Below are 24,803 nucleotides of genomic sequence, written 5' to 3'. Positions count from 1 at the left end.
AACGGAAGGTTGACAGGTCCTAGATGTAATGAGGGTGGAAGAAACTCCTTACGTCGCCAAAAATTAACACAAACGGTCTTACTGGGAGAAAAACGGAAGCCGGTTTCGACGCTCCAAGAGTGGAGGCGATCGAGACATCCTTGAAGACGTCGTTCAAGAAGGCTGGTCCATTGAGAGCTGTAGTAGATCGCAAAGTCGTCCACAAAGAGGGAGCCCGAGACATCAGGAAGGAGACAATCCATAATTGGATTTATGGCAATGGCAAACAGTACAACACTCAGTACGGAGCCCTGGGGTACCCCGTTTTCTTGGGAGAAAGTACGGGAGAGAGTAGTGTTCACCCGCACCCTAAATATGCGCTCTGCCATAAATTCGCGAAGAAAAAGGGGCAGCCGACCTCGAAAGCCCCAAGAGAATAGTGTGCGGAGGATGCCTGTCCTCCAACAGGTATCGTATGCTCTCTCCAGATCAAAAAATATTGCGTTTCCGGAGAAAATTGTTCATGATATAAGTGGAGAGAGCAATAAGATGGTCAACTGCAGAACGATGCTTTCGGAATCCGCATTGGGCAGGTGCTAAAAGACTGCGGGATTCCAGCCACCAAGCCAAACGGTAATTCACCATACGCTCCAAAACCTTACAGACACTACTCGTGAGAAAAATGGGGCGATAGCTAGAGGGGAGATGTTTGTCCTTTCCAGGTTTCGGAACAGGAACGACGATAGCTTCCCGCCATCGTCTGGGAAAAGTGCTGTCGGTCCAAATTCGATTATACAGGCGAAGGAGGTAACGCAGACTATGTGTTGATAAATGCAGCAACATTTGGACGTGGATACCATCCGGTCCTGGGGCGGAGGAGCAAGAAGATGAGAGTGCATGTTGGAGTTCCCGCATGGAGAAAACAGTATTGTAGCTTTCGCAATTTTGAGAGGAGAAAGCAAGATGTCGCACTTCCGCTGCACGTTTCTTCGGGAGAAACGCTGGCGGGTAATTTGAAGAGCTCGAAATCTCAGCGAAGTGCTGACCCAATGAGTTAGAAATTGCGACGGGGTCCACGAATGTATCATGCGCGACAGTGAGTCCAGAGACCGGGGAGAAACTAGGCGCGCCTGAGAACCGTCGAAGCCGACTCCAAACTTCCGAGGAGGGAGTGAAGGTGTTAAATGAGCTAATAAAGAATTTCCAGCTTGCCTTCTTGCTATCGCAGATGACACAACGGCATCGTGCACGGAACTGCTTATAGCAGATACAGTTGGCCAAAGTAGGATGGTGGCAGAAAACGCGAAGAGCACGTCGCCGCTCACGTATTGCGTCACGGCATGCCTCGTTCCCCCAAGGAACTGGGGGGCGCCGGGGCAATTCGGAGGTGCGTGGTATTGAACGTTCCGCAGCTGTAAGAATAACATCTGTAATATGAGTGACCTCATCATCGACGCTAGGAAAGTGACAGTTATCGAATGTCGCTAGAGACGAAAAAAGTGTCCAATCGGCTTGGGCAAACTTCCAGCGTCGCAGGCGCATATATGGCAGTGGAGGCTGCAGTCTAAGGACACATGGAAAGTGGTCACTCGAGTGTGTATCATCAAGGGTGAACCATTCGAAGTGCCGAGCTAGCGGAACAGTACCGACCGCAAGGTCCAAATGAGATGAATGTGTCGTGGAGGCAGACAAAATGTAGGGACTCCAGTATTGAGGCAAACTAGATCCACTTGGTTGAAGACGTCTAGCAATAGTGAGCCATGTGGACAAGGATGTGGAGATCCCCAAAGCTGGTGGTGGGCATTGAAGTCCCCAACCAGCAAATAGGGGGGTGGATGCTGACCAAGAAGATGAAGGAGATCAGCTCATGCCATTGGTGTGGACGATGGAATGTATACAGTACAAAGAGAGAACATGTATCCAGAAAGGGAAAGACGGACGGCGACAGCTTGGAAGGAAATGTTTTAGTGGATTGAGTGATAATGGAGAGTATCATGGAGAAGAATCATGAGTCTTCCATGGGCTGGAGTGCCTTCAACAGAGGGGAGATCATATCGGACGGACTGAAAATGAGGGAGAACAAAGAGGTCATGGGGACGCAGCTTTGTTTCCTGAAGACAGAAGATGACCGGCGAGTAGGATCGTAAGAGGATAGACAATTCATCCCGATTGGCTCGAATGCCGCGGATATTCCAGTGGACAATAGACATAGGGTGAACAGAAAATGGAGGAATGTGACCAAGGGTGCCGTCAACTCAACGACTGCTCAGAGCTTGCGACCGACAGTATGGAATGGCATACAGCCGAAGGCAGAAGATCCTGATCCATAGGTTGTTCAGGAGCAGCTCCTGCCACCAGCGATCGGCCGGTTGATCGGCCGCCAGCATTGCGCCTCGGCGACACAGAAGACGGCCGAGGGAGATTTCCGCCAGGTGGTGCTGTAGATGGGACACGCCTTGGCGGAGAAGGAGATGAACTGGGTTTCTTTGTAGCCTTCTTGGAAATATGATGTTTAGATATAGGAGGACCCGATGGTTGTGAAGTTGGGGTACGTAAAAAATCTTCACGAGTATGCTCTTTTTTCGAAGTCTTGGTGTCTGACTTTTGAGCTCGAGATTTATCAGAACCCGATGAAGGGTGAGCCATAGAGTGGGCAGGCGAAAGTGGTGAGGTTGAACGGGCGATCTTTGCGCTGGCCGATCTGACGATTGTGGCACTAAAGGTGAGGTCACAAGTCTGCGTGGCCGTCTCCTTTGTTGGCCGAGGAGAAGCAAGGACAGTGCTGTATTTTCCTGTCTGAGGCACGGTGGGTTGTCAACTGGCGAATAATTTTCGAGCAGCAAAGGTCGACACCTTTTCCTTCACTCTGATTTCCTGGATGAGCTTCTCGTCCTTAAAAACGGGGCAATCTCGAGAGGAAGCAGCGTGGTCACCCATACAGTTGATGCAGCGAGGGGATGGAGGTGGACAAGCACCCTCATGGGCATCCTTGCCACACGAAACACATTTGGCCGGATTGGAACAGGACTGGCTGGTGTGAATGAACTGCTGACACCGATAGCAACGCGTAGGGTTTGGGACGTAAGGGCGAACAAAAATTATCTCATAGCCTGCTTTGATTTTCGATGGGAGTTGGACTTTGTCAAATGTCAAGAAGAGAGTGCGGGTTGGAATGATGTTAGTGTCAACCCTTTTCATAACTCTATGAACAGCCGTTACGCCCTGGTCAGACAGGTAGTGCTGAATTTCGTCGTCAGACAATCCATCGAGGGAGCGTGTATATACGACTCCACGCGAGGAATTTAAGGTACGGTGCGGTTCCACCCGGACAGGGAAGGTGTGGAGCAGAGAAGTACGCAGCAATTTTTGTGCCTGGAGGGCACTGACTGTTTCTAACAACAAGGTGACATTCCATAATATGGAACAAGACTTTACAGGACCTGCAATTGCGTTGACACCTTTCTGAATAATGAAAGGGTTGACTGTGGAGAAGTCGTGACCTTCGTCAGACTGAGAAACAACAAGGAACTGTGGCAACGATGAAAGAACTGTCTGTGGCTGAGACTCAGTGAACTTACGTTTGTGAGCAGACATAGTGGAAGGTGAGGAAACCATTGCGGAAGAATCCCCCATGATTACTGGCGTCTCCGATGGCGCGCTCCTCCCTTGTGGGGGCCCCCTCTGAGGGCACTCCCGCCTTAGGTGATTGTTCACACCTCAGGTCACACCTCCCGACAAACTGACGGAGGGACCAATCGGCACTCTCGGAAGGTATCAGCTCGGGTAATCACCCCTCCCTGGGCCTGGCCGTTACCAGGGGGTACGTACGTGTCCTACCTGTCTACCCGGGGCGGGGAATTACGCGTTACCCCGTCACCGGCTACGCACAAAAATGCGTGAGTCGGCCTTCAGACAGGCACAGGGAGGAAGAAAGAGAAAGGGAAAGGAAAGAAGAGAGGTCTCAAACGCCGCAGCGGAGAAAAGGGTAAAGAGAAGAGGTAAGGAAAAGAGAAGGACAAAGGAAGGAAGAAGACTTACAAGCAAAGAAGGCGGAGAATGCGTTACGAGCGTCCGTCTCCGGACGTAGGCACAAACCATACTCCCAGATGGAGAGAAAGGGAAGGAAAGAGCCAGAGGTGAGGGGAGGAGGGGCGAAGATGGGGGATGGGGAAGGATGCGGAAAGGGAAGGTATGCAGCCCGGATAGGAAGGAAGGCCACATTAGCTCGGGGTCCCGTGCTCACTACGCACGTATCCACAAAAGAGTTGTGGACCCCCTGGGGGAAAGTTGGGATGTAACTTGCATGAAATGTCCGCCTGGAACATCTGTTTTTATGATCTTTTTTTTTCCTCACAGCAACCAAGTCTAAATATCTTGTTATACCATACATACGCCCACTACCGGACCAAAGCAAACTTATTTAAAAAGAAGAATATTAAAATAAACTTCCCTACTAACATAAATTACAGCAAAAAGCAATCCATGATTTAAATCCTTCCATGGCTCCCTACAGTAAACAGAAATATAAAAGCTGACATGTGAGTCGTGGCCAAAATAATTCTTTGGTAAGGCAGGTAGATGTTTTGAGATTAGATACAAAGAACAGCTTGATGCTTAAGGACTTGGAAACTTACACAAATCTACATTAGCAGCCCACATTCTCACAAAAAATCATTCAGCAAGAAACACTGGGAGAAGTGTGAAGATATTACACTTATCAGAAAGAAGAGAAAATGAGTCTGCTAGAAGAAAGAGGAACACATACAAACAAAAACAGCTCCCTTGAATATAGTATCCTTAATGAGCAGACTGAATTGGCTAACAATCCATTCATGAACAACTTTCAGAAGGGACTCCAATATAAATAAAACTACTCCATCTAGCTACAGAAAAAGTAAGGAATCTTATTGTATGTACACTCAAGTTCAGAAAAAAACAGACACCTTGAACGACTAGAGGTAGTGACATTTATATTCCCAGGAGATGAATATTAGTATGCTCTGCAGAAATGACAAGCATTTGAACAATGTCAGCATGTGGGTTAAAAGTCAACATTGATATCGTGGCACACCACCACCTCCAGGTAAAATGTGGCTGTTGCTATCATTGTCAACTATACTCTGAAGGTAATGGACTAGTGAGACTTGAGCAGAAGTGCAGCATGCCTCGCGGATGTAAGCGTGAACTGTCAGTTTGAAAGAGAAGGTGTTATTGGGATGAGAGAATGTGATGCATCCATCAGGGAAATTGCTGCTTGTGTCGGACGAAGTGTCTCTACAGTGCAACGGGTGTGTACAGAATGGTTCATAGAAGGCCGTAGAATATGATGAAATGGGCCAGGTCGTACCACCCAGACCACCCACCAAAAAGATAGACACCTCATCTGAATGGCATTGCAGGACAGATCTGCTTCCTCCTTGGTTCTGGTGCAACAATGGAATATTGTAACACAGTGTATGCTATGTGGGTTGAAAGTCCATCACCATTTTGTTACAGCATGTGTTACATGTGCATCGTCCATTTCTCCACTACCTTTGATTAATGTGCAGAAACATGCTAGACAGCAATGGTGTACAGAATGTCACTAGACAACAGGAATGACATCAGGTAGTGTTTTCGGACGAAGCCAGGTTCGCTGCAGACGGGGAACACCATCACAGTGATTGCATTTGCACATGACATATAGCGCCCACTCGAGGCCTTACAGCATGGCTTAACAACTGGCCGGTTTTGAGCGTGAGTACTCGCATCTGCTCAGGCACGTGCTCGCGAGCAGGTGCAACGTCGCGGAGTAGGGAGGGAGGGGAAATGCGCGCGCACGTTTGAACAGGGCCGCAGTGTGCCTATTGAATTCGCACCGACTGTGTAATGTTTAAAGTACTACGATCAGCTCTAACAGTCACTTCGCATGTTAAGAATCATGTCAAGTCGCCATTGTGTAACCCCAACCATGTTTTCGCAGGTCAACCCCCCCGGGAGGAATTGTATCTGTTTACAGTAAAAGATGGTGTTGCAAAATGTTTAGTATGTCACAAAACGCTGAATTCTTTTAGGAAATTTAATTTGCAGCGACATTATATGTCATACCACGCGAAAGACTATGGAAGTGGAAAATGTGATGGACCAGATCGTGCACAGGAAGTTATTAAACTTAAAAGGAAGCTATCTGAAGAAGATCTGGACGACGAAGAAAAGTCAACTGAGGCAGCTCTCAGAGTGAGTTACAAAATTGCTTTGCTTTTAGCAAAATCCCTGCGCCCCTTCACTGACGGCGATTTAATAAAAGAATGTTTGGTAGTTGCAGCGGAACATTTGTGTCCATCTCATTTGGATAGTTTCGGATTGTGCCATTATCTAACATGACCATTATGCGTCGCATACAGGACATGGCAGACGACGTCCAGAGCCAGCTTGCAAATATTTGTAAAGATTTTATGGCGTATTCTCTAGCTCTGGACGAAAGTGTTGATATCACTGGAACAGCACAGCTTGCCATATTTATTAGAGGTGTTAATAGAGATCTTCAGGTGAGGGAGGAGCTCCTCGATGTAGTAGCCATGAAGAACACTACAACCGGAGGTGATATTTTAAGTAGTGTTGAAGAAAGTGTTGAAAATATAGGATTGTCGTGGAATTCTTTAGTTTCAGTGTCTACAGACGGTGCACCAGCGATGACAGGGAAAAAATCAGGTTTCATTGCGCTGTTGAAGGAGAAAATGAAAAAACTGACCGTGCCGAATGAAATAAGGGGCGTTCACTGTGTGATCCACCAGGAAAACTTATGTGCAAAGAGTATCACTCTAAAAAATGTGATGAGTGTTGTTCGTACAACCAATTATATAAGGAAGCATGGGCTACAACACAGGTAATTTAAAAGCTTTCTTGAGGATGTAGAAAGCCAGTATGGTAGCCTGCCTATTACAGCGAGGTCCGCTGGCTTAGTCATGGCGAATTATTAAATCGATTTTTTTCCCTATTAGATGAGATAAATATGTTCATGGAAATAAATAACATGTGTGTTCCTGAATTGAAAGCGCCTTCATGGAAATGTGATCTCGCGTTCTTAGCAGATTTAACTAGCCATCTGAATGCTTTGAACATTTCACTGCAAGGTAAAAATCTGCTAATTACTCATTTCATAGATCGAATACGAGCTTTTAAAATGAAATTGACACTTTGGGTGAGTCAGCTGGAAACAGGAAATCTAGCTCATTTTCCTAAATTATCATCCATGCAAGATGTTCTCAAAGACTGAAAGTTATTCACATAGTTTAGTTGCCCTTAAGGAAGAATTTGATCAACGCTTTCAAGATCTGACAGCACTAGACAGTGATTTTGATCTGTTCTCCTCTCCATATTCAGCGAATATTGAAGAGATTCGTCCTGAGCTGCAACTAGAACTTATTGACCTGCAGTGTGACAGAGAATACAGAGACAAATTTCAGAACAAGAAAAACATTTTGGAGTTATGCAGACACTTCCCTCAGGATAGATTTCCTCGTTTGCACAAACTGGCGGCTACAATAATATCAATGTTCGGTTCCACGTATGTTTGTGAACAACTGTTCTCTGGAATGAAATGTAACAAGACGCGTCTGAGAAACGCATTGTCTGATTGAAATTTAAACTGCACGCTGCGCCTACAGTGCACAAGAACAATTACTCCGAACATAGACGCAATTGTAAAGGGCAAAAAGTACAAGATAACTGAGAATCCCACACTTCTGTGACACCTTTTATTGTGTAACAGTTCACAAATGAATACAAATGTAGAGGCATACACTAAGCTAATAAAATTATGTGGCACGTGTACATTCTCCTTTATTTGTTTCATTTGTCGCAGTAATAATTCGGGATTGATATCCCTGCAGGTGGCCACGGATTTACATTGACTGGCGGCAGCTGTTGTGTGCCCCACGTGACCCTCCCCACTCTCCGCTCTGGTCCGGTAGTGGGGGTAGCGTGCTCGCGCTGCTCTGTGCTCGCGCCTGGCTGCCCACAGCTTGCTCCGCGAGCATGTATGTTGTGAAGCCCTGCCTTACAGTGTGTGGTGCTACTGCGTACAACCACAAATCACAGTTGGTGCAGGGCTCTGCGACCAGTGTGACCTACATGAACGAAAATCCACAACACACCACCCTGGTAACCATTTTTCAGCAAGACAATGCACGACCACATGGTGCTGCATGAACATGTGCCTTCTTAGTGTCACAGGATGTCAGCCTTTTGCCCTGGCCTGCCTGATCACCAGACTTGTCGCCAATTGAAAATGTGTGGGGTATGGTGAAAACAGAGGGTGCTGTGCTGTGACCCAATGCCAACCACCAAAGATGAACTTTGGGACCAGGTGAGTGCAACATGGATGGCTATGGCTATACCACATAACGCCATTCAAACCTTATATGCTTCAATGCCATCTATTGCTCTGCTTAAAATACACAGGAAGAAATAGCACAACAGTCTGTCATCTTATGAACTCTGTACCTGAACAGGTTTGCAATAAAAGTCCTCATAGATGTATGTACAAACATTAATGCTGATTTTTAAGTAAAGGTAACATTCAAAAGTGGAAATGTCCTTCAAAAAACATTACTTGATTCTGAACCAAGATGAATATTTTATTTCATTATGAGAGACTGTAATAATTTACTAAGTGGGTTGCAAACAAGGAATTCCGTCACTCTTCAAGTACTAGAATACGGAATAGAAACGTTGCCAGCTTCCCATCAGCTTTACAACATGATGGTGAAGTTCAGATAAAATAAGAAGGAAAATTAATCCAGAATGAAATGTCCAAACAAAAAAAACAAAAAAAAATCATATTAAACTCACTGTAATTGCCACGAGAATAAATTACAGCAGTAAGACCCGTCGTGGAAATACCATAGTACCAGCAGATGTCAGTAGATAACTGGAAGAGCAAAAGTTCGAGATTTGGACTGAACCATGATGATTGATAATTTTTTACGCATTTGGTGCTGTTGTTACATATAACTTGTACCCTAGGTGATTTTGCAGTCTCTGTTTCACAGCTGCTCAAGCACAGCATGACGGAAGTGCTGGAGGAGAAACAGTGGTGCGTTACCATTTTGGCTGAGAACTAGATGAGTGCAGTGAAGTAAACAACCAGCAAATTCTGTCATATTGTCAACCATAGGAATCTATATCATGTACTTTGGATTTTTAGGAACATCTACCATGTTTAAACTGCAGTTTGCCTAAATCCATTTATGTTCAAAATTTAATGGACTTTAAAATTGGACGAATACTCAACCATAGTATGGTAAAAGTAGAGACAGAGACCAGCAGTGTACTTGTGTGTTTTGGGCTGCAAAATTGTCAATGCTTGCTGTGATGTACAATGGAAACAAAAGGGAGTGTATCAGATGCTGGTTCTAGACAGCCAATGAGATGGTGGCAGGCAGACAATACGCAAGAGACATTCTAACAAACTAATGTCCGCATAAAAATGAAATACATTATGTATTCGAATAAAAACAGTTGTGTTCCCAGGGCCCAAACTCAACCACAACCCCAGAAATTACAACTTATTCAGAAGTCAGCCAAATATTTGAGACAATGAAGACATAAATTTTGTAGCTGTGCTATTACGAAGATGATTAAAAATACTTATACCACAGAAGACAGGGTTAGTAAATGAAAAGTATGAGAAAAAGATAAATGGACCAAAAATTAATATAAACCACATCTTTGTCTTTATTCTAGTCTTCCTTGTATTATTAAAACACAGACAGTCAATAAATGGCATAAATTTAGAATAGGTGTAGTGTTAACTTCTTAGGCAGATAGTTTATGTCAAAAAAAAGTAAGTTTTAATTTTGATTAGTCAGAATACGTTAAAAATGAACTTTTCTCAAGAAGATTCTAGGAGTCGTCTTATAATTAGAATTGTCTTATACTCGAGTAAATATGGTATTTTGTCACTTTCATAGAATTAAATATTAAGAAATTTTTATGTACTGCTGTCAGCACTATTCATCAAATAGCACATAACGTTTTCATATACCTCCTTATCCAGATTTATTTTTCAGCCAATCTGTGAAATAAGTTTTAGAACACTGTAGTTCACTGAATTCCATTTATTTCTCTATATTTCACATCATAAATTTAATGTAAAATAAGTTTTCAATTTAATGTAACAGTAACCTGCATTTCCTTTCCCAAAATGCCACATCTCTGTAATATATCACTGTACTGAAGCATCTCTGATACTCACGTACCTTGTAGCCACTCCACATTATTTCCATACACTGTAAGTTAGTCATACATATGATGTGGATTTCTAAAAAGTTTTGCGGCTCAACGAAAGTGCTTAATAATGAAAACCAATGAGTAAGTGTGAAAATATCAAAAATTATACTGGTGTGTCTAGTTGGAGAGAAACTGTAAAAGTAAATGTTCCAAGCGGACATTTCATTCGAGTTACATTTCAACTCAACTCTACAGCCCAATCATCTTTATTACATGTTTGTAACTGAATTTTTGTTCATCCTTGGGCAACTCACCTGTAAAAAACTCACCTGACAAAAGAATCAAAACCGTCTGATGACAAATTTTATTAATTTGAAACTCATAAACGTACTTTTTGAATAAAATACCCTAAAACCAATTTCTGGCCAATTCCTGCTGAACACCAACAACACTGGATTGATGCAGCAAGAAATCTGAAGAAGACACTATCGCAGTAAGGCATTCTGACAAATGTACTTTTCACCTACAGGAGTACACACCATGTGTTACGGCATGGAGTTAGCCAAATACTATGGAGTTAATGCTACTTTTGTAGCTCATATTTACAAGGATCATCAAGGATTACTCACCTATTCCAAAGTGCTCATTCCACATCGCATGTAAGCCAATAGAGCCTTCCTCCAGTTCCTGTCTCAGTTCTTCATAAGGAACATTCACTTTGAATTCAACGTTGTTTTCTAGAGATAAGTGTTTGCATAAATCCTTCATGTCCTGAACACGCACATCGTCTTCAGCATTCCGACATGAGCCAACAAAGATGAGACGCAACTGAAACACAATTACTAATCAAGAAGGGGAAGTAAAACTTTTCATCAATACAACCTACATACACTAGAGTAAGTCCCTTATAATTTAGAGATTTCTTCTTTGAGAATTTTCAAAGCTAGATCTTTTTTTCTCTCCGAAATGACTACAATACTATTTATGCCAAAATATGATTCACAAAAGTGGCACATGACCTTCGAACTATTCAAAAACAAGTTGGTTTTGTTTTTATGGAAAATATTTGAAGGACTGACTCAGTTGCCTTATTTAGGTGCTGTGCTGTTATGCATAGTTTCTGTCTTGGCTCCTGTCTGGTCATGTAAATATTACACATAAAAATAAATAAAAAAACTTGGCTGAAGACACACAACCCCACATTCAAGTAAGAGAGAAGAGCAAAATAAATGTTTCATACACTGAGGTTACTTCATGTCAGTTAAAAAAGAAAGAAGAAGAAGAAGAAGAAGAAGAAGAAGAAAACTAAAACTACTTCTAAGAAATGTTTGTAACAGATTCTTAAGTGTTACAAAAGTTGAACAAAAAACTGACACTCCAATATAATTGTTTTATTGAATTTTTATAAGTATTACAAACTTCAAGTTACTTATTAAATGTGGAATATTTTCACATCCAAGAAAAGGATTGTGGATTTCTATGTCAGCTTCACTGAGGCCTGAAAGGTTCCTCATAGTGTTTTGAACTAGAGATGACATATGAGAGATTTTCCCCTTCCTGTAGTGTCTTACTTTTATGTCACATCTTTTACTCTGCTGATGCTCCTTTTAATTCTCTTATTCTCTTACACTGTTCTCTCTGCACATCCTTCACATCGAATCGTAAGCTCTGGTTTTCACAAACTATAACCTTCATTCTTTCATCTTTCTTATAGCAGTGTCAACAGTAGTCATGTTAATAAATTCTTAAAAATCCAGATTTTGTTCAATTATATCTGACATGAGCAACCCCACATTCTGTCAATGTGTTCCATAGGTTCTAATATTTCTACATGATGTATTTTGGAGGTGCTGTCAGCCCTTTTTTAATTACAGTACACGTACAATCCTACAATGTATTGCAAATCCTTTCACGATACTAAGCATTATGCTTCATATTCCTGAATCATCTACCAGGTTTATTTTCCTAGTAATTACACACCTATGATACGCAGCTCAAAGCAGTACCCATCACGATTAATAAGCTCTTCCACCACACATATTTCCACATGTTTTTTAATAACTGAACCCCAGAAGGATCTTGTCATGGCCAAGATTTCCACGACAAAAATGTCCAGAGAATGTCCTGTGGAGATAAAATGCTCAATTATGGAAGATTTACTGGATTCGGAAAAGCGAGTGCTGCAATAATTTTCAACATAATTTTTGTTGATGTGATATTCTGTAGACTTCAACCTTCCACAAACTTATGTCACCCTTTTGCAAACTGAGATGCCTTGTGCTACTCTTGCCTTAGGAAAGGATCATCTGGTTTTTCAGACTCAGTTATTGAAGGATCTGTGGTATACATATGGCGGAAGATGATATCTACATCTACATCTACATCTACATCCATACTCCGCAAGCCATCTGACGGTGTGTGGCGGAGGGTACCTTGAGTACCTCTATCAGTTCTCCCTTCTATTCCAGTCTCGTATTGTTCGTGGAAAGAAGGATTGTCGGTATGCCTCTGTGTGGGCTCTAATCTCTGTGATTTTATCCTCATGGTCTCTTTGCGAGATATACGTAGGAGGGAGCAATATACTGCTTGACTCTTCGGTGAAGGTATGTTCTCGAAACTTTGACAAAAGCCCGTACCGAGCTACTGAGCGTCTCTCCTGCAGAGTCTTCCACTGGAGTTTATCTATCATCTCCGTAACGCTTTCGCGATTACTAAATGATCCTGTAACGAAGCACGCTGCTCTCAGTTGGATCTTCTCTATATCTTCTATGAACCCTATCTGGTACGGATCCCACACTGCTGAGCAGTATTCAAGCAGTGGGCGAACAAGCGTACTGTAACCTACTTCCTTTGTTTTCGGATTGCATTTCCTTAGGATTCTTCCAATGAATCTCAGTCTGGCATCTGCTTTACCGATGATCAACATTATATGATCATTCCATTTTAAATCACTCCTAATGCGTAATCCCAGATAATTTATGGTATTAACTGCTTCCAGTTGCTGACCTGCTATTTTGTAGCTAAATGATAAAGGATCTATCTTTCTGTGTATTCGCAGCACATTACACATGTCTACATTGAGATTCAATTGCCATTCCCTGCACCATGCGTCAATTCGCTGCAGATCCTCCTGCATTTCAGTACAATTTTCCATTGTTACAACCTCTCGATACACCACAGCATCATCTGCAAAAAGCCTCCGTGAAATCACTCTTACTTCGGAGGACTTCTCTCCATTGAGAATGACATGCTGCGTCCTATTATCTAGGAACTCCTCAATCCAATCACACAATTGGTCTGATAGTCCATATGCTCTTACTTTGTTCATTAAACGACTGTGGGGAACTGTATCGAACGCCTTGCGGAAGTCAAGAAACACGGCATCTACCCGTGAACCCGTGTCTATGGCCCTCTGAGTCTCGTGGACGAATAGCGCGAGCTGGGTTTCACATGACCGTCTTTTTCGAAACCCATGCTGATTCCTACAGAGTAGATTTCTAGTCTCCAGAAAAGTCATTATGCTCGAACACAATACGTGTTCCAAAATTCTACAACTGATCGACGTTAGAGATATAGGTCTATAGTTCTGCACATCTGTTCGACGTCCCTTCTTGAAAACGGGGATGACCTGTGCCCTTTTCCAATCCTTTGGAACGCTACGCTCTTCTAGAGACCTACGGTACACCGCTGCAAGAAGGGGGGCAAGTTCCTTTGCGTACTCTGTGTAAAATTGAACTGGTATCCCATCAGGTCCAGAGGCCTTTCCTCTTCTGAGCAATTTTAATTGTTTCTCTATCCCTCTGTCGTCTATTTCGATATCTACCATTTTGTCATCTGTGTGACAATCTAGAGAAGGAACTACAGTGCAATCTTCCTCTGTGAAACAACTTTGGAAAAAGACATTTAGTATTTCGGCCTTTAGTCTGTTATCCTCTGTTTCAGTCCATTTTGGTCACAGAGTGTCTGGACATTTTGTTTTGATCCACCTACCGCTTTGACATAAGTCCAAAATTTCTTAGGATTTTCTGCCAAGTCAGTACATAGAACTTTACTTTCGAATTCATTGAACGCCTCTCGCATAGCCCTCCTCACACTACATTTCGCTTCGCGTAATTTTTGTTTGCCTGCAAGGCTTTGGCTATGTTTATGTTTGCTGTGAAGTTCCCTTTGCTTCCGCAGCAGTTTTCTAACTCGGTTGTTGTACCACGGTGGCTCTTTCGCATGTCTTACGATCTTGCTTGGCACATACTCATCTAACGCATTATGTACGACGGTTTTGAACTTTGTCCACTGATCCTCAACACTATCTGTACTTGAGAATCATGATGGTGGCTTCCAACTCATAAGGTGTAGGACTCAGTCATTTTTTTAAAATTCTTACACAAAGACAAGATGCAGCATCTAGCTATGGTTAACTATATTACTTTTACCACTCGACTTTGACTCTGCAGGCCAGCAATTAAACAGACAGTGTTCATGCAAACTGTCACACATGCTTCTGCGTATCTTATATGGAGGAGCAACATCCAGGAGGATGCTAAACTCAACTGAGTGCTGTCTCACATCTAAAACCTATGACACCATGACTGGTGAAGTTTTACAAGAAGCTCAAAATTTAAGGTGATCTAAAATACAAGATGCCTGTAATAGTTTGCACACTGAAACTGTCTCAGAATCTGGTGGAAAACCCAAAGAGATTCTGGTCATCCAAAAGGTAGACTTGCACCACACAACTGATACCTTCACAGAATGATGATAATGGTAATATTACTGACGTCAGTGCCACTAAAGCAGAGTTACTGAACATGGTTTTCAGAAATTCTTTCACCAAAGACGACAAAGTAAATATTCCAAAATTTTAATCAAAACAACTGTCAGCAAGAGTAACTTAGAAGTAGATGTCCTTGGTATAGCAAAGCAGCTTAAATCACTTAATAAAAGCAATAACTCTGGTCAAGATTACATACCAGTTAGGTTTCTTTGGAAGTATGCTGATACAATACCTCCATACTTAGGAATCATACACAACCACTCATTGGTCAAAAGATCCGTACCTAAAGACGGAAAAGTTGCACATGTCTCACCAATACTCAAGAAAGGGAACAGGAGTAATCTTCTGAATTATTACTCCAGTAGGATTTCGCAACATATACTGTGTTCAAACACTGTTTATTACCTTGAAGAAAATTATTTATTGATGAACAGTAACCACTGATTCCGAGAATATTGTTCTTGTGAAACAACTACAGTGGAACTTTGATTTTATGTTCTGTGATTTTATGTTTTTGGCAATTCTACACCATAAATTCATAGCACCTGTGAAAAACCCCATAAGATCTATGGTAAAAATTCTCTGCTTTTACGTTTATTCCTAGTAAGATTTACTTGCTTCTAAGTGACATGAAAGAGAGACGACTCTCACTGTGGGCAATGGCAGAGATAAGAGAATATTTTAGGCTAGTGCAGAAAGGGGAGACGTGAGAGTGGAAATGCTGATGTAATCAATCAGTGTTGCCAACACAACTTGCAACGTTTAGCTTCACTGGGCAATGATGATGGGGAGAGTACGTTTCACACAACTTTTTGCAGGAACCGACGCAATCATAATGTAGTGGCGCCATGAAAATGACCAGCAACGAGGCTATCGATTTGTCTATCGCTATACGATTATTGCTCATTGTTTCACTTGCAGCAATTTAAGCTGTCCTTTAGGTTCCTGCTTAACCATACACACTGAAATCTTCACATATATGAACATGAATAGTGAAATAATTGTGACAAGAAACAATATGAATTTTATTGCTGCTCGTTTCACTCACACAAAAGTAAGCTGCCCTCTTAGGGCACATTCGGAAATTAACAGGCATATATTTGAAACTTCCTGGCAGATTAAAACTGTGTGCCCGACCGAGACTCGAACTCGGGACCTTTGCCTTTCGCGGGCAAGTGCTCTACCAACTGAGCTACCGAAGCACGACTCACGCCCGGTACTCACAGCTTTACTTCTGCCAGTACCTCGTCTCCTACCTTCCAAACTTTACAGAAGCTCTTCTGCGAACCTTGCAGAACTAGCACTCCTGAAAGAAAGGATATTGCGGAGACATGGCTTAGCCACAGCCTGGGGGATGTTTCCAGAATGAGATTTTCACTCTGCAGCGGAGTGTGCGCTGATATGAAACTTCCTGGCAGATTAAAACTGTGTGCCCGACCGAGACTCGAACTCGGGACCTTTGCCTTTCGCGGGCAAGTGCTCTACCAACTGAGCTACCGAAGCACGACTCACGCCCGGTACTCACAGCTTTACTTCTGCCAGTACCTCGTCTCCTACCTTCCAAACTTTACTTTTTCTGGAAACATCCCCCAGGCTGTGGCTAAGCCATGTCTCCGCAATATCCTTTCTTTCAGGAGTGCTAGTTCTGCAAGGTTCGCAGAAGAGCTTCTGTAAAGTTTGGAAGGTAGGAGACGAGGTACTGGCAGAAGTAAAGCTGTGAGTACCGGGCGTGAGTCGTGCTTCGGTAGCTCAGTTGGTAGAGCACTTGCCCGCGAAAGGCAAATGTCCCGAGTTCGAGTCTCGGTCGGGCACACAGTTTTAATCTGCCAGGAAGTTTCATATCAGCGCACACTCCGCTGCAGAGTGAAAATCTCATTCTAGGCATATATTTATTTCATTCTTCGTTCTCTAACCAGACAAAAATGTTTAATATCATTGAATATTGCAGAATATATTGTATTATGATCACAATAAATGTGATAACAATGCTAAGTTGAAAAAAATAAATAAAATAAAAAATAAATAAATTAAAAAAAAAAAACATATTGGCATGTGGCAAGTTGCAAACTTATTACATCTATCTCAGTTAACCATGATGTTATTCATCATGCTACATGTTACTCATCTGAATTTTATACTATGCATTTGTTATCATAAAATCTCTTGAAACCTTACATCCTAATACTTTATTAACTGACATTTAACGATAAGTATGACGTATTTGTGATATACTTTCAATGCACCACTACTTTGAAACGGCATACTGCACTTATATGTCACACACTACGAAGCAAATGAATAATCAAAATGCACACAGTTCACACAGGGTCGTTCACTGTGTTTGCAAAAGTAGATAGTCGAAAGCTCACTAGTCACGTCACTACTGCAAAGAGTAGTGTGAAACTGCACCCACACTGCTACTGGAAACGTGTTTTTGTTGGAAACATTATTTCCTGCAGTGTATCGCACCTGTTTCTGACTTTGTTTCTTGTCTCTGTTTCTGTCCACACTGGAAGTAAATATTTCTCAGTGTATTCGCATTGTCTGCAATGCTGTCTGTTGCACTGTTTTTGTATTGTCTGTCATGTCTTGTCTAGAGACAGAAAACTCTAGTATGTGCTGCTGCATTATTAATACTCGAAGTTTCATGCAAACACAATGAAAGACGTCATCATCGCTCAATCCTATTTTATTTATTTATCGTGACTTGTCACCTGAAAGCCACAACTATCTCTGACTGTTTCATAGCTTTACAGAATAAGGCTGCATTTATCAAAGTATTTCGTAATTGGTTTTGAAACTATGATATTATTTGATGGACAGTTTGGATAGTAGCATGTAGTTGTTGATAAAAAATCAGGAAAGCAATTACAACCAGACATGCTGTTAATCTTAGTTTTTGTCAACGGGAGATTCATTCCAGAACCTTGAGTATTTATTTCACATTTTGAAGCAAGTTACGACAAAGACCTTATTTTGTTTTCTACACAGTCTTTCTCAGTAATCTACCAAATGTAGCAGCAATTTTCTCCAAAGCATCTTGTTTTATAGCCGTTCTCGTACTGCTTGCTTCACATATTCCACAAGCAGCCATCAGCCTGGTACAATGATAATAACTCGACAGTCTGCTGCCTCTTTCCAAATAATGAAACGTATTTGCTAAATTTCTGTTATGCAGTAAATTGCGCAAATCTAAAGGCTGTGAATTTATCGAAGTACTTAGGATTACAATTACAAATAACTCAAATTGTAACACTCAGATAGATAATGTTGTGGGGAAGCAAACCAAAGACAGCGATTTATTGGCAGAACACTTAGAAGAGTCAACAAGTCTGCAAAAGAGACTGTCAACAATACATTTGTTATGTCGTCTTCTGGAGTACTGTTGCACAGTGAGGGATCTGCATCAGATAGGACTGATGACAGACATCAAAAAAGTTGAAAGCAGGGCTGCTCACTTTGCATTATCGTGGACAGAAGGTGGGAGAATGCCATAAATATGATATGTGAACTGAGGTGGCAATCATTAAAACAAGGTGTTTTCATTGTGGCAGGATTTCACCATGTAATTTCTATCGCCAACTTTCTCCCCTGAATACGAAATATTTTGTTGGTGTCCAGCCACTTATGATCATCACAATGAAGTAAGAGTACCGGAGCTTGTATGCAAAGATTTAAGTATTCGTTTTTCCCATATGCTGTTCGACAGTGGAATGACAAAGAGATAGCTTGAAGGTGATTAGATGAACCCTCTACCAGGCACTTAATTGTGACTTGCTAAGCAATCATGCAGATGTACATACAAGTACACCAGCATGTCATTCTGTGTAAACTTAATGTGCACCAGCAATCTCCAGTGTGAAGATGGCTGCCTGATTGTCAGCTGCAATATTTCAACATCACCTGACTGGAATGCTGAAACCTTGTGAAATACTATTAGTATTGCTGACTGTCGCTCAAGGATTGATATAGCCCATTCCTTGCATGACAAGTATTTTTGAACATTATGCTCAGTGTGCAGATTGCTCTAGGTATGATTTTACATGAACCTCAGATCCAGCAATGAACTGGGGTTGGGGAAAAACCCCATCCTCTTCTTGAGTGAATTCTGTGTCTACCCACTAGTGCATGGGTTCCTATGCAATTACTCGACAGTTTACTGTGCTGGATACAATATTTCTTAGCTGATGCTAATATGAAAACCATTATCACCGATTTCTTGTGAGAGCTTTTCCAAGAAATAATCAGTACAACTGGCATAAGGGTGACACCTTAGATTTGCTATACATACATACACTGCTGCATCTCCTGCAACAGTACAGCAATCAGCAAAAATCAATACTTTGGATATGGACAAATTGAATCATTTGCAACATGTTTATTTGCAACATTAATTACTCCTTGACAGGCTCCTCAGAACGTGATGAAGGAATTACTTTAAATGTGGTCTGGGTCAAATAATTATGATGGATGTAAGGACTCCTCTTATTTTTCTTATTCATTTGCTTTTCTATTTACTTTATCCAATACACTTTTCGAACTGTCAGTGCTGTTCTGTCCTCTGTTTTGGGCTTCCCCTCTCATCCTCATCGGAGCCTTCTCTCCATCTGCTTGTCTGCTATTGTTATTTTTACATCAACCCTTCTCTTATCTCTACCTGTGCACACTGCCACTTCTGACCTAACCATCAAATTTCTCAGTTCCATACCACTTAATTTATATCAAGTCACATACCAAATTATTTTACTACCTGTGACTTGTCAGTAATTTCTTATGTCATTCTTAAAATGACAACTTTCCCTTTAATTATTGTGACAAAGTGTAAATTAATACTTCTTTCTCATGTCACAGTAAGTTTATTTTTTATAAAAAATACAATTGTGCACAAAATTAATCCCTCTGCATAACAATAATAAAAAACATAACACATGTATGAAAGTAGAATTATTTGCAGTCAGTAGCACTATGACTTACGACATGCACTGGCTGAACAGATACTCTTTACAACAAACAATTAATGCAACTCACCGAGTCCCACACATCTTCTGGCACATATTGCCTAAGCTGATACATAGACCGTAGCTGCAATGGGTGATCTTTCTCAGGGCGGTACTGCGCGACAGAAACAATCTTCACAACCTTCTTGTCTGCACCACTAATTGAGACTGTATCACCACTTCCTATTAACAAATAAAAGAAAAAAAAAATAAATAAAGAAAATTATAACGAAGAAATACTCACGTACCAAGCCAACACAACACATAGATGCACTGTATACAATGTGTGCATGTGAAAGCAAGGGCTGGATATGGATCAAACAGAAACTGCATCACAGAAGCATAATTGGAAATAAAAGTTGATATCTATGAAGGAGAATAGTAGGAGTCTTTCAAAAAGCTGGAAATGACAAGTATAAAGTATCTCTTCATACAAGAGGGCCGTAAGTGTCTTTAAGGGCACAAAAACAACTGAGGTCATAAGCACCCATGCCATAACCTCAGAATGGCAAGAAGCAATAGAAGTGAAAAGCGACTACACATTAGATCCAACCCCCGGAAGGAAAGAGCTAAAACCAAGGACTTCCCCTTGGAGAAAGGTCCATAAAATATGCTACTGAGACAGTGGTGTTCCTGAACCAAAGATTAAATGTCCTTTGCCATATTGCTACAATGGATAACAGTAAACCACAATCAACAGCCAGCGTGCCATTCACTAAAATAGCTGATAATTCAAACGGCAAACATACACTGGAGTAAACAGATAAAAAAGAGCCCTGGACCAGACCAGGAAATGGCTGAGGACAATGAGCACAAAATGGTGTGGGATTACCATGGCTGAAATGGCAGTGCCAAATACACAACCTAGCTAAAATGGTCTCTTGGCGAGAGCGCCAAGAGGAGGTTGGCCAAGCCACAGGGAGAGGTTTAATTCCCTGGAGCTTGTTCCTGCGAAAATAGGAGCAGTGTCGATGCCAAAGTGACACCACCTGCTGAAAGACAGCAACACGGAGATCATCTGAAGGAATGGAAGACCCAGCAGGCCAAGGTAGTAGAACTGCAGCTTTGGCACGAGTGTCAACAGCCCCATTTCCCGTCACACCTACATGACTAGGATATGAACATCACGGTTGGGAAGTGAATGAAGTCCAAGATGAACACAGGTCACTGGACAAATCCAAGGCAGCGGAGGGTTCATACCCGTCGGGAGCGTGGCAGGTAGCTTGAAGGAAACTGCCAGAGCAGCAGCTGAAGGCAAATTCTGGAAGGTAACAGAGAACAATGGCAAACCCCCCAATACTGGCGGTCAAGGAACTTACAGAAAAAGAGGGCACAGAATGGTTGGCCGGGCATGGCAGACAAACAGCATGGATATCTGCTGAGGACGATATCACACCAGTGTGACAGTGGTAGTTCGGGAGCTTATGCCTAGAGACTCAACCGGGCTAGTGTGAAAGGTGTCAGTGGCCAAATGTATTCCACGACAGTGGACTGTGTTAAGACAGTGTAAGACAGACAGATGTGCAGAGGAATAAACAAAACAAACATATTCTAGTTGAGAACGGACAAGATATTGGTACAAACAGAGTAGGGTAGTCCGATCTGCTCCCCAGGAAGTACCGCTTAGAACATGTAGGACATTGAGGGACTAAGTACAGCGTGTTGTCAGGTTCGACACGTGACAGGACCAAGAACATTTATTGTCAAGCAAGAACCCCAGAAAGTTTGTAGTTTTCGTGAACAGAAGAGCAACAGGCCCAAGGCAGTGGAAGAAATCCGTTGCTTCGCCAGAAATTCAGACAAACGGTTTTGACAATAGAGAAGCGAAAGCCACTGTCAATGCTCCACAAGTAAATATGATTGAGACATCACTGAAGAAGCCACTCAAGAAGACAAGTCTGTGGAGAACTGCAATAGATCACAAAGTAGACAATGAAAAGGGAGCCAGAGATGTTCGGCAGGAGACAGTCCATAATACGGTTAATGGCTATGGCTATAGCTAAGAGGACAACACTCAGGATGGTGCCTTGAGGCACCCCGTTCTCCCAGATAAAGGCTGAAGCCACACACACCTTGGCAACTCGGTCTTTTAAAAATTCTTGATGGAAATGGGGCAAGCAACCTCAGGAAACCCACGCGTATGGAGTACAGAGGATGCCAGTCCTCCAGCAGGTGTCTTAGGCTTTCTTTAAATCAAGAGAAACAGTCACAGTCTGGTATTTCTGCAGAAAACCATTCAGAACTTGGGTTGACAAAGTGACGAGATGGTCAACTGTTGAACGGTGTGCTCTAAATCCACACCGTGCAGTGGTTAGTAGATTGCGAGACTCGAACCACCATGCCGGCCACAGGTACGAATCATACATTCCATCACCTTCCAAACACAGCTGGTGAGAGAAATGGGGTGGTAGCTAGAAGAAAGGTGTTTGTCCTTACTGGGCTTAGGTGTGGGTATGACAGTGGCTTTATGCCAGCATCTGGGAGACGTGCCATCTGCCCAAATGCAATTGTATGCACAAAGGAGAAAATACTTGGCTGTAAGAGAAAGGTGCTGCAACGTCTGAATGAGAATGGTCTAGCTCCCTCATAGTAAAGGGGGCATCACAGCATTCACAATTCTTAGAGGAGAAGAATATCACTCTGAGCCTCCTCCACTCATTTCTGAGGGAGGAAAGTGGGCTGACACAGGGTGGAGCTCAAAATCAATAGTGGCCCAAGGTACTGGAGAGAGCAATAGGGTCCATAATGACATCTGCTATGGTCAGGCTGGAAATAGGGGAATGGACCTTCGTCCCAGAGAGCCAACAGAGGTTGCACCATGCAATAGAAGAGGGAGTGAAACTGTTAAAAGAAGTAGTAAATGAAATCCGGCCAGCTATTTTGCTATCCCAAAGAATGCAACAACACTGTGCACGTAACAGTTTAAAAAAAAACACAGTTTGCCATTGCAAGATGACTGTTAAAAACGTGGAGAGCATGCAAATCGCATTGTGGGACATCTCAGTCTACCAGGGGACCAGGACATAGTGCGGTAAAGATGAAGTGCGAGGTATGGAACATTCTGTGGCAGTAAGGATAACGTTTATAAGGTACTCTACCTGATCATCACAACTGGGGAAATTTTGTTCGTCGAAGGTTGCCAGGAAGGCAAGTCTCCAGTCGGCCTTAGAAAGCAGCCAATTGGGTTTACATGCAGGTGGGGTAGGAGTCAGCAAACGGATAGGGCACGGGAAACTGTCGCTTGGGTACATGTTGACATCGGGATAGATGTGTGCAGAGCCTGAAAGGAACGTGGGTGGTCCAGTGTTAAGACAGATGATGTCGAGTTTATTAAGAATGTCAGAGAAGAGGGAACCTCTCAGACAGGTTCTCGAAGAGCCCCATAGGTGATCGTGGGCATTGAAGTCACTAAGCAGCAAAAAGGGGTGAGGGAGCTGACCAATAAGCTGGAGTAAGTCTGCCCTAGTGACAGCAAGTGATGGAGGGATGTTTATGTCACAAAGAGAAAAGGTGAAACAAGGAAGGAAAATGTGGAATGCAACAGCTTGCGGCCCAGTGTTCAGTGAGACAGTTTGGCTATGAACATCATACCGGATGAGCAGCATGACTCCCCCACGAGATGGAATGCTGTCCTCAGGGGAAAGGTCAAAGTGGACTGGAAACAAATGCGAGAGGTCAAAACTATCGTGAGGATGCAATTTTGTTTCCTGAAGACAGAGAACAAGTGGATGCTGCGATTCCAGGAGCAGATGTAATTCTTCCTTGTTGGATCTAAGGCCGTGAATGTTCTTTTGGAGGAGAGTCATGAGGAGGAGAGGGGAAGAAAGAAAAAATGAGGGGGTGTCACCTCAGTGGCTGCCAAGTGCCAGCCTTTGAAGACTCACTTCTAGAGGGTACAGAGGCTGGGGGTTCCTGTTTCATGAAATCTACAGACGCATCTGCATTCTCCCTCGGTCAGCTTGTGGACTCAAGGCCAGAAAAATGGTAGGCATCACTGATGGAATGGAGATTGGCCAGGTGAGGATACCACATGGCAAAACCGTTGAAGATCTCTGAGCTGTATAAGTAGAAGACCATATGCCTTTGTTCGATTTCTTAGAGCATTTACTGCTGGCAGATGAAGACTAAGGCATTTGTTGGCTGGAGGAATATAGAAACACTTTGCAGGAGCATTATTTTTTTCCTTTCTGGTCTGCTAGTTGTATAGCATGTGATTTTGCCACCTGGGGCCAAGATTTGATGACCTTTTGCACAGCTGTAGAAGGAGGAGGTGAGGATGCTATGTGATACTGGGCAATTTCACAGCTGCAATACTAAATTGAAGGTCGCAAGTCTACGTAGCCGTGTCCTTCGTGGAGCGAGGCGAAGCGAAAACGGTGCTATAAGTGCCGGATGGTAAAATGCAGGGATTTCAACTAGTCAACAACTTGAGTGATGCAGTAGGGTACTTATTCCTTCACCCGGATCTCTTGGATGACCTGCTCATCGAGATTCAAGGGACATGGGATGAGGCACCATAGTCGCCATTAAAACTGATACAGCGGGGATAAGAAGACAGGCAATCATCCTCGTAAGCATCTCTATCCCAAATAACATATTTGCCCAAGTTTTGACAGGGCATGCAAGTATAGTTATAATGTTGACACTGGTAGCAACACATTGCGTTTGGAATGTACAGTCAGACCATGACGACTTCACAGCCTGTCTTAATCTTCAGTGGAAGCACTACTCAATCAAATGTGAGAATAATAATGCATGTATGCGCTACGTTTGCATCGACCATTTCCATTACATGATGGATCATAGCAATGTGAATAATACTGGATTTTCCCCCTTGGTCAGAC

At 42.6% G+C, this 24,803-nt stretch overlaps 1 protein-coding gene across 1 annotated transcript in view; it reads right to left on the bottom strand.

The window, feature by feature from the left end:
• The window catches only part of LOC126100532 (GDP-Man:Man(3)GlcNAc(2)-PP-Dol alpha-1,2-mannosyltransferase), an 82,274-nt gene that overhangs the window by 13,925 nt on the left and 43,546 nt on the right, over nucleotides 1-24,803 (bottom strand). The window contains exons 7-8 of the mRNA XM_049911150.1: nucleotides 19,991-20,142; nucleotides 10,821-11,019 (exon numbers count right to left, since the gene is read on the bottom strand). Coding sequence (XP_049767107.1) covers nucleotides 10,821-11,019; nucleotides 19,991-20,142 — 351 coding nt within the window. The remainder of the gene's footprint in view (nucleotides 1-10,820; nucleotides 11,020-19,990; nucleotides 20,143-24,803) is intronic.

Source organism: Schistocerca cancellata, chromosome 9, assembly GCF_023864275.1.
Source record: "Schistocerca cancellata isolate TAMUIC-IGC-003103 chromosome 9, iqSchCanc2.1, whole genome shotgun sequence".
In the NCBI taxonomy this organism is placed as follows: Eukaryota; Metazoa; Arthropoda; class Insecta; order Orthoptera; family Acrididae; genus Schistocerca; species Schistocerca cancellata.
The sequence above is the reverse complement of the archived record's forward strand: the minus strand, read 5'-3'. Positions and strand labels throughout refer to the sequence as shown.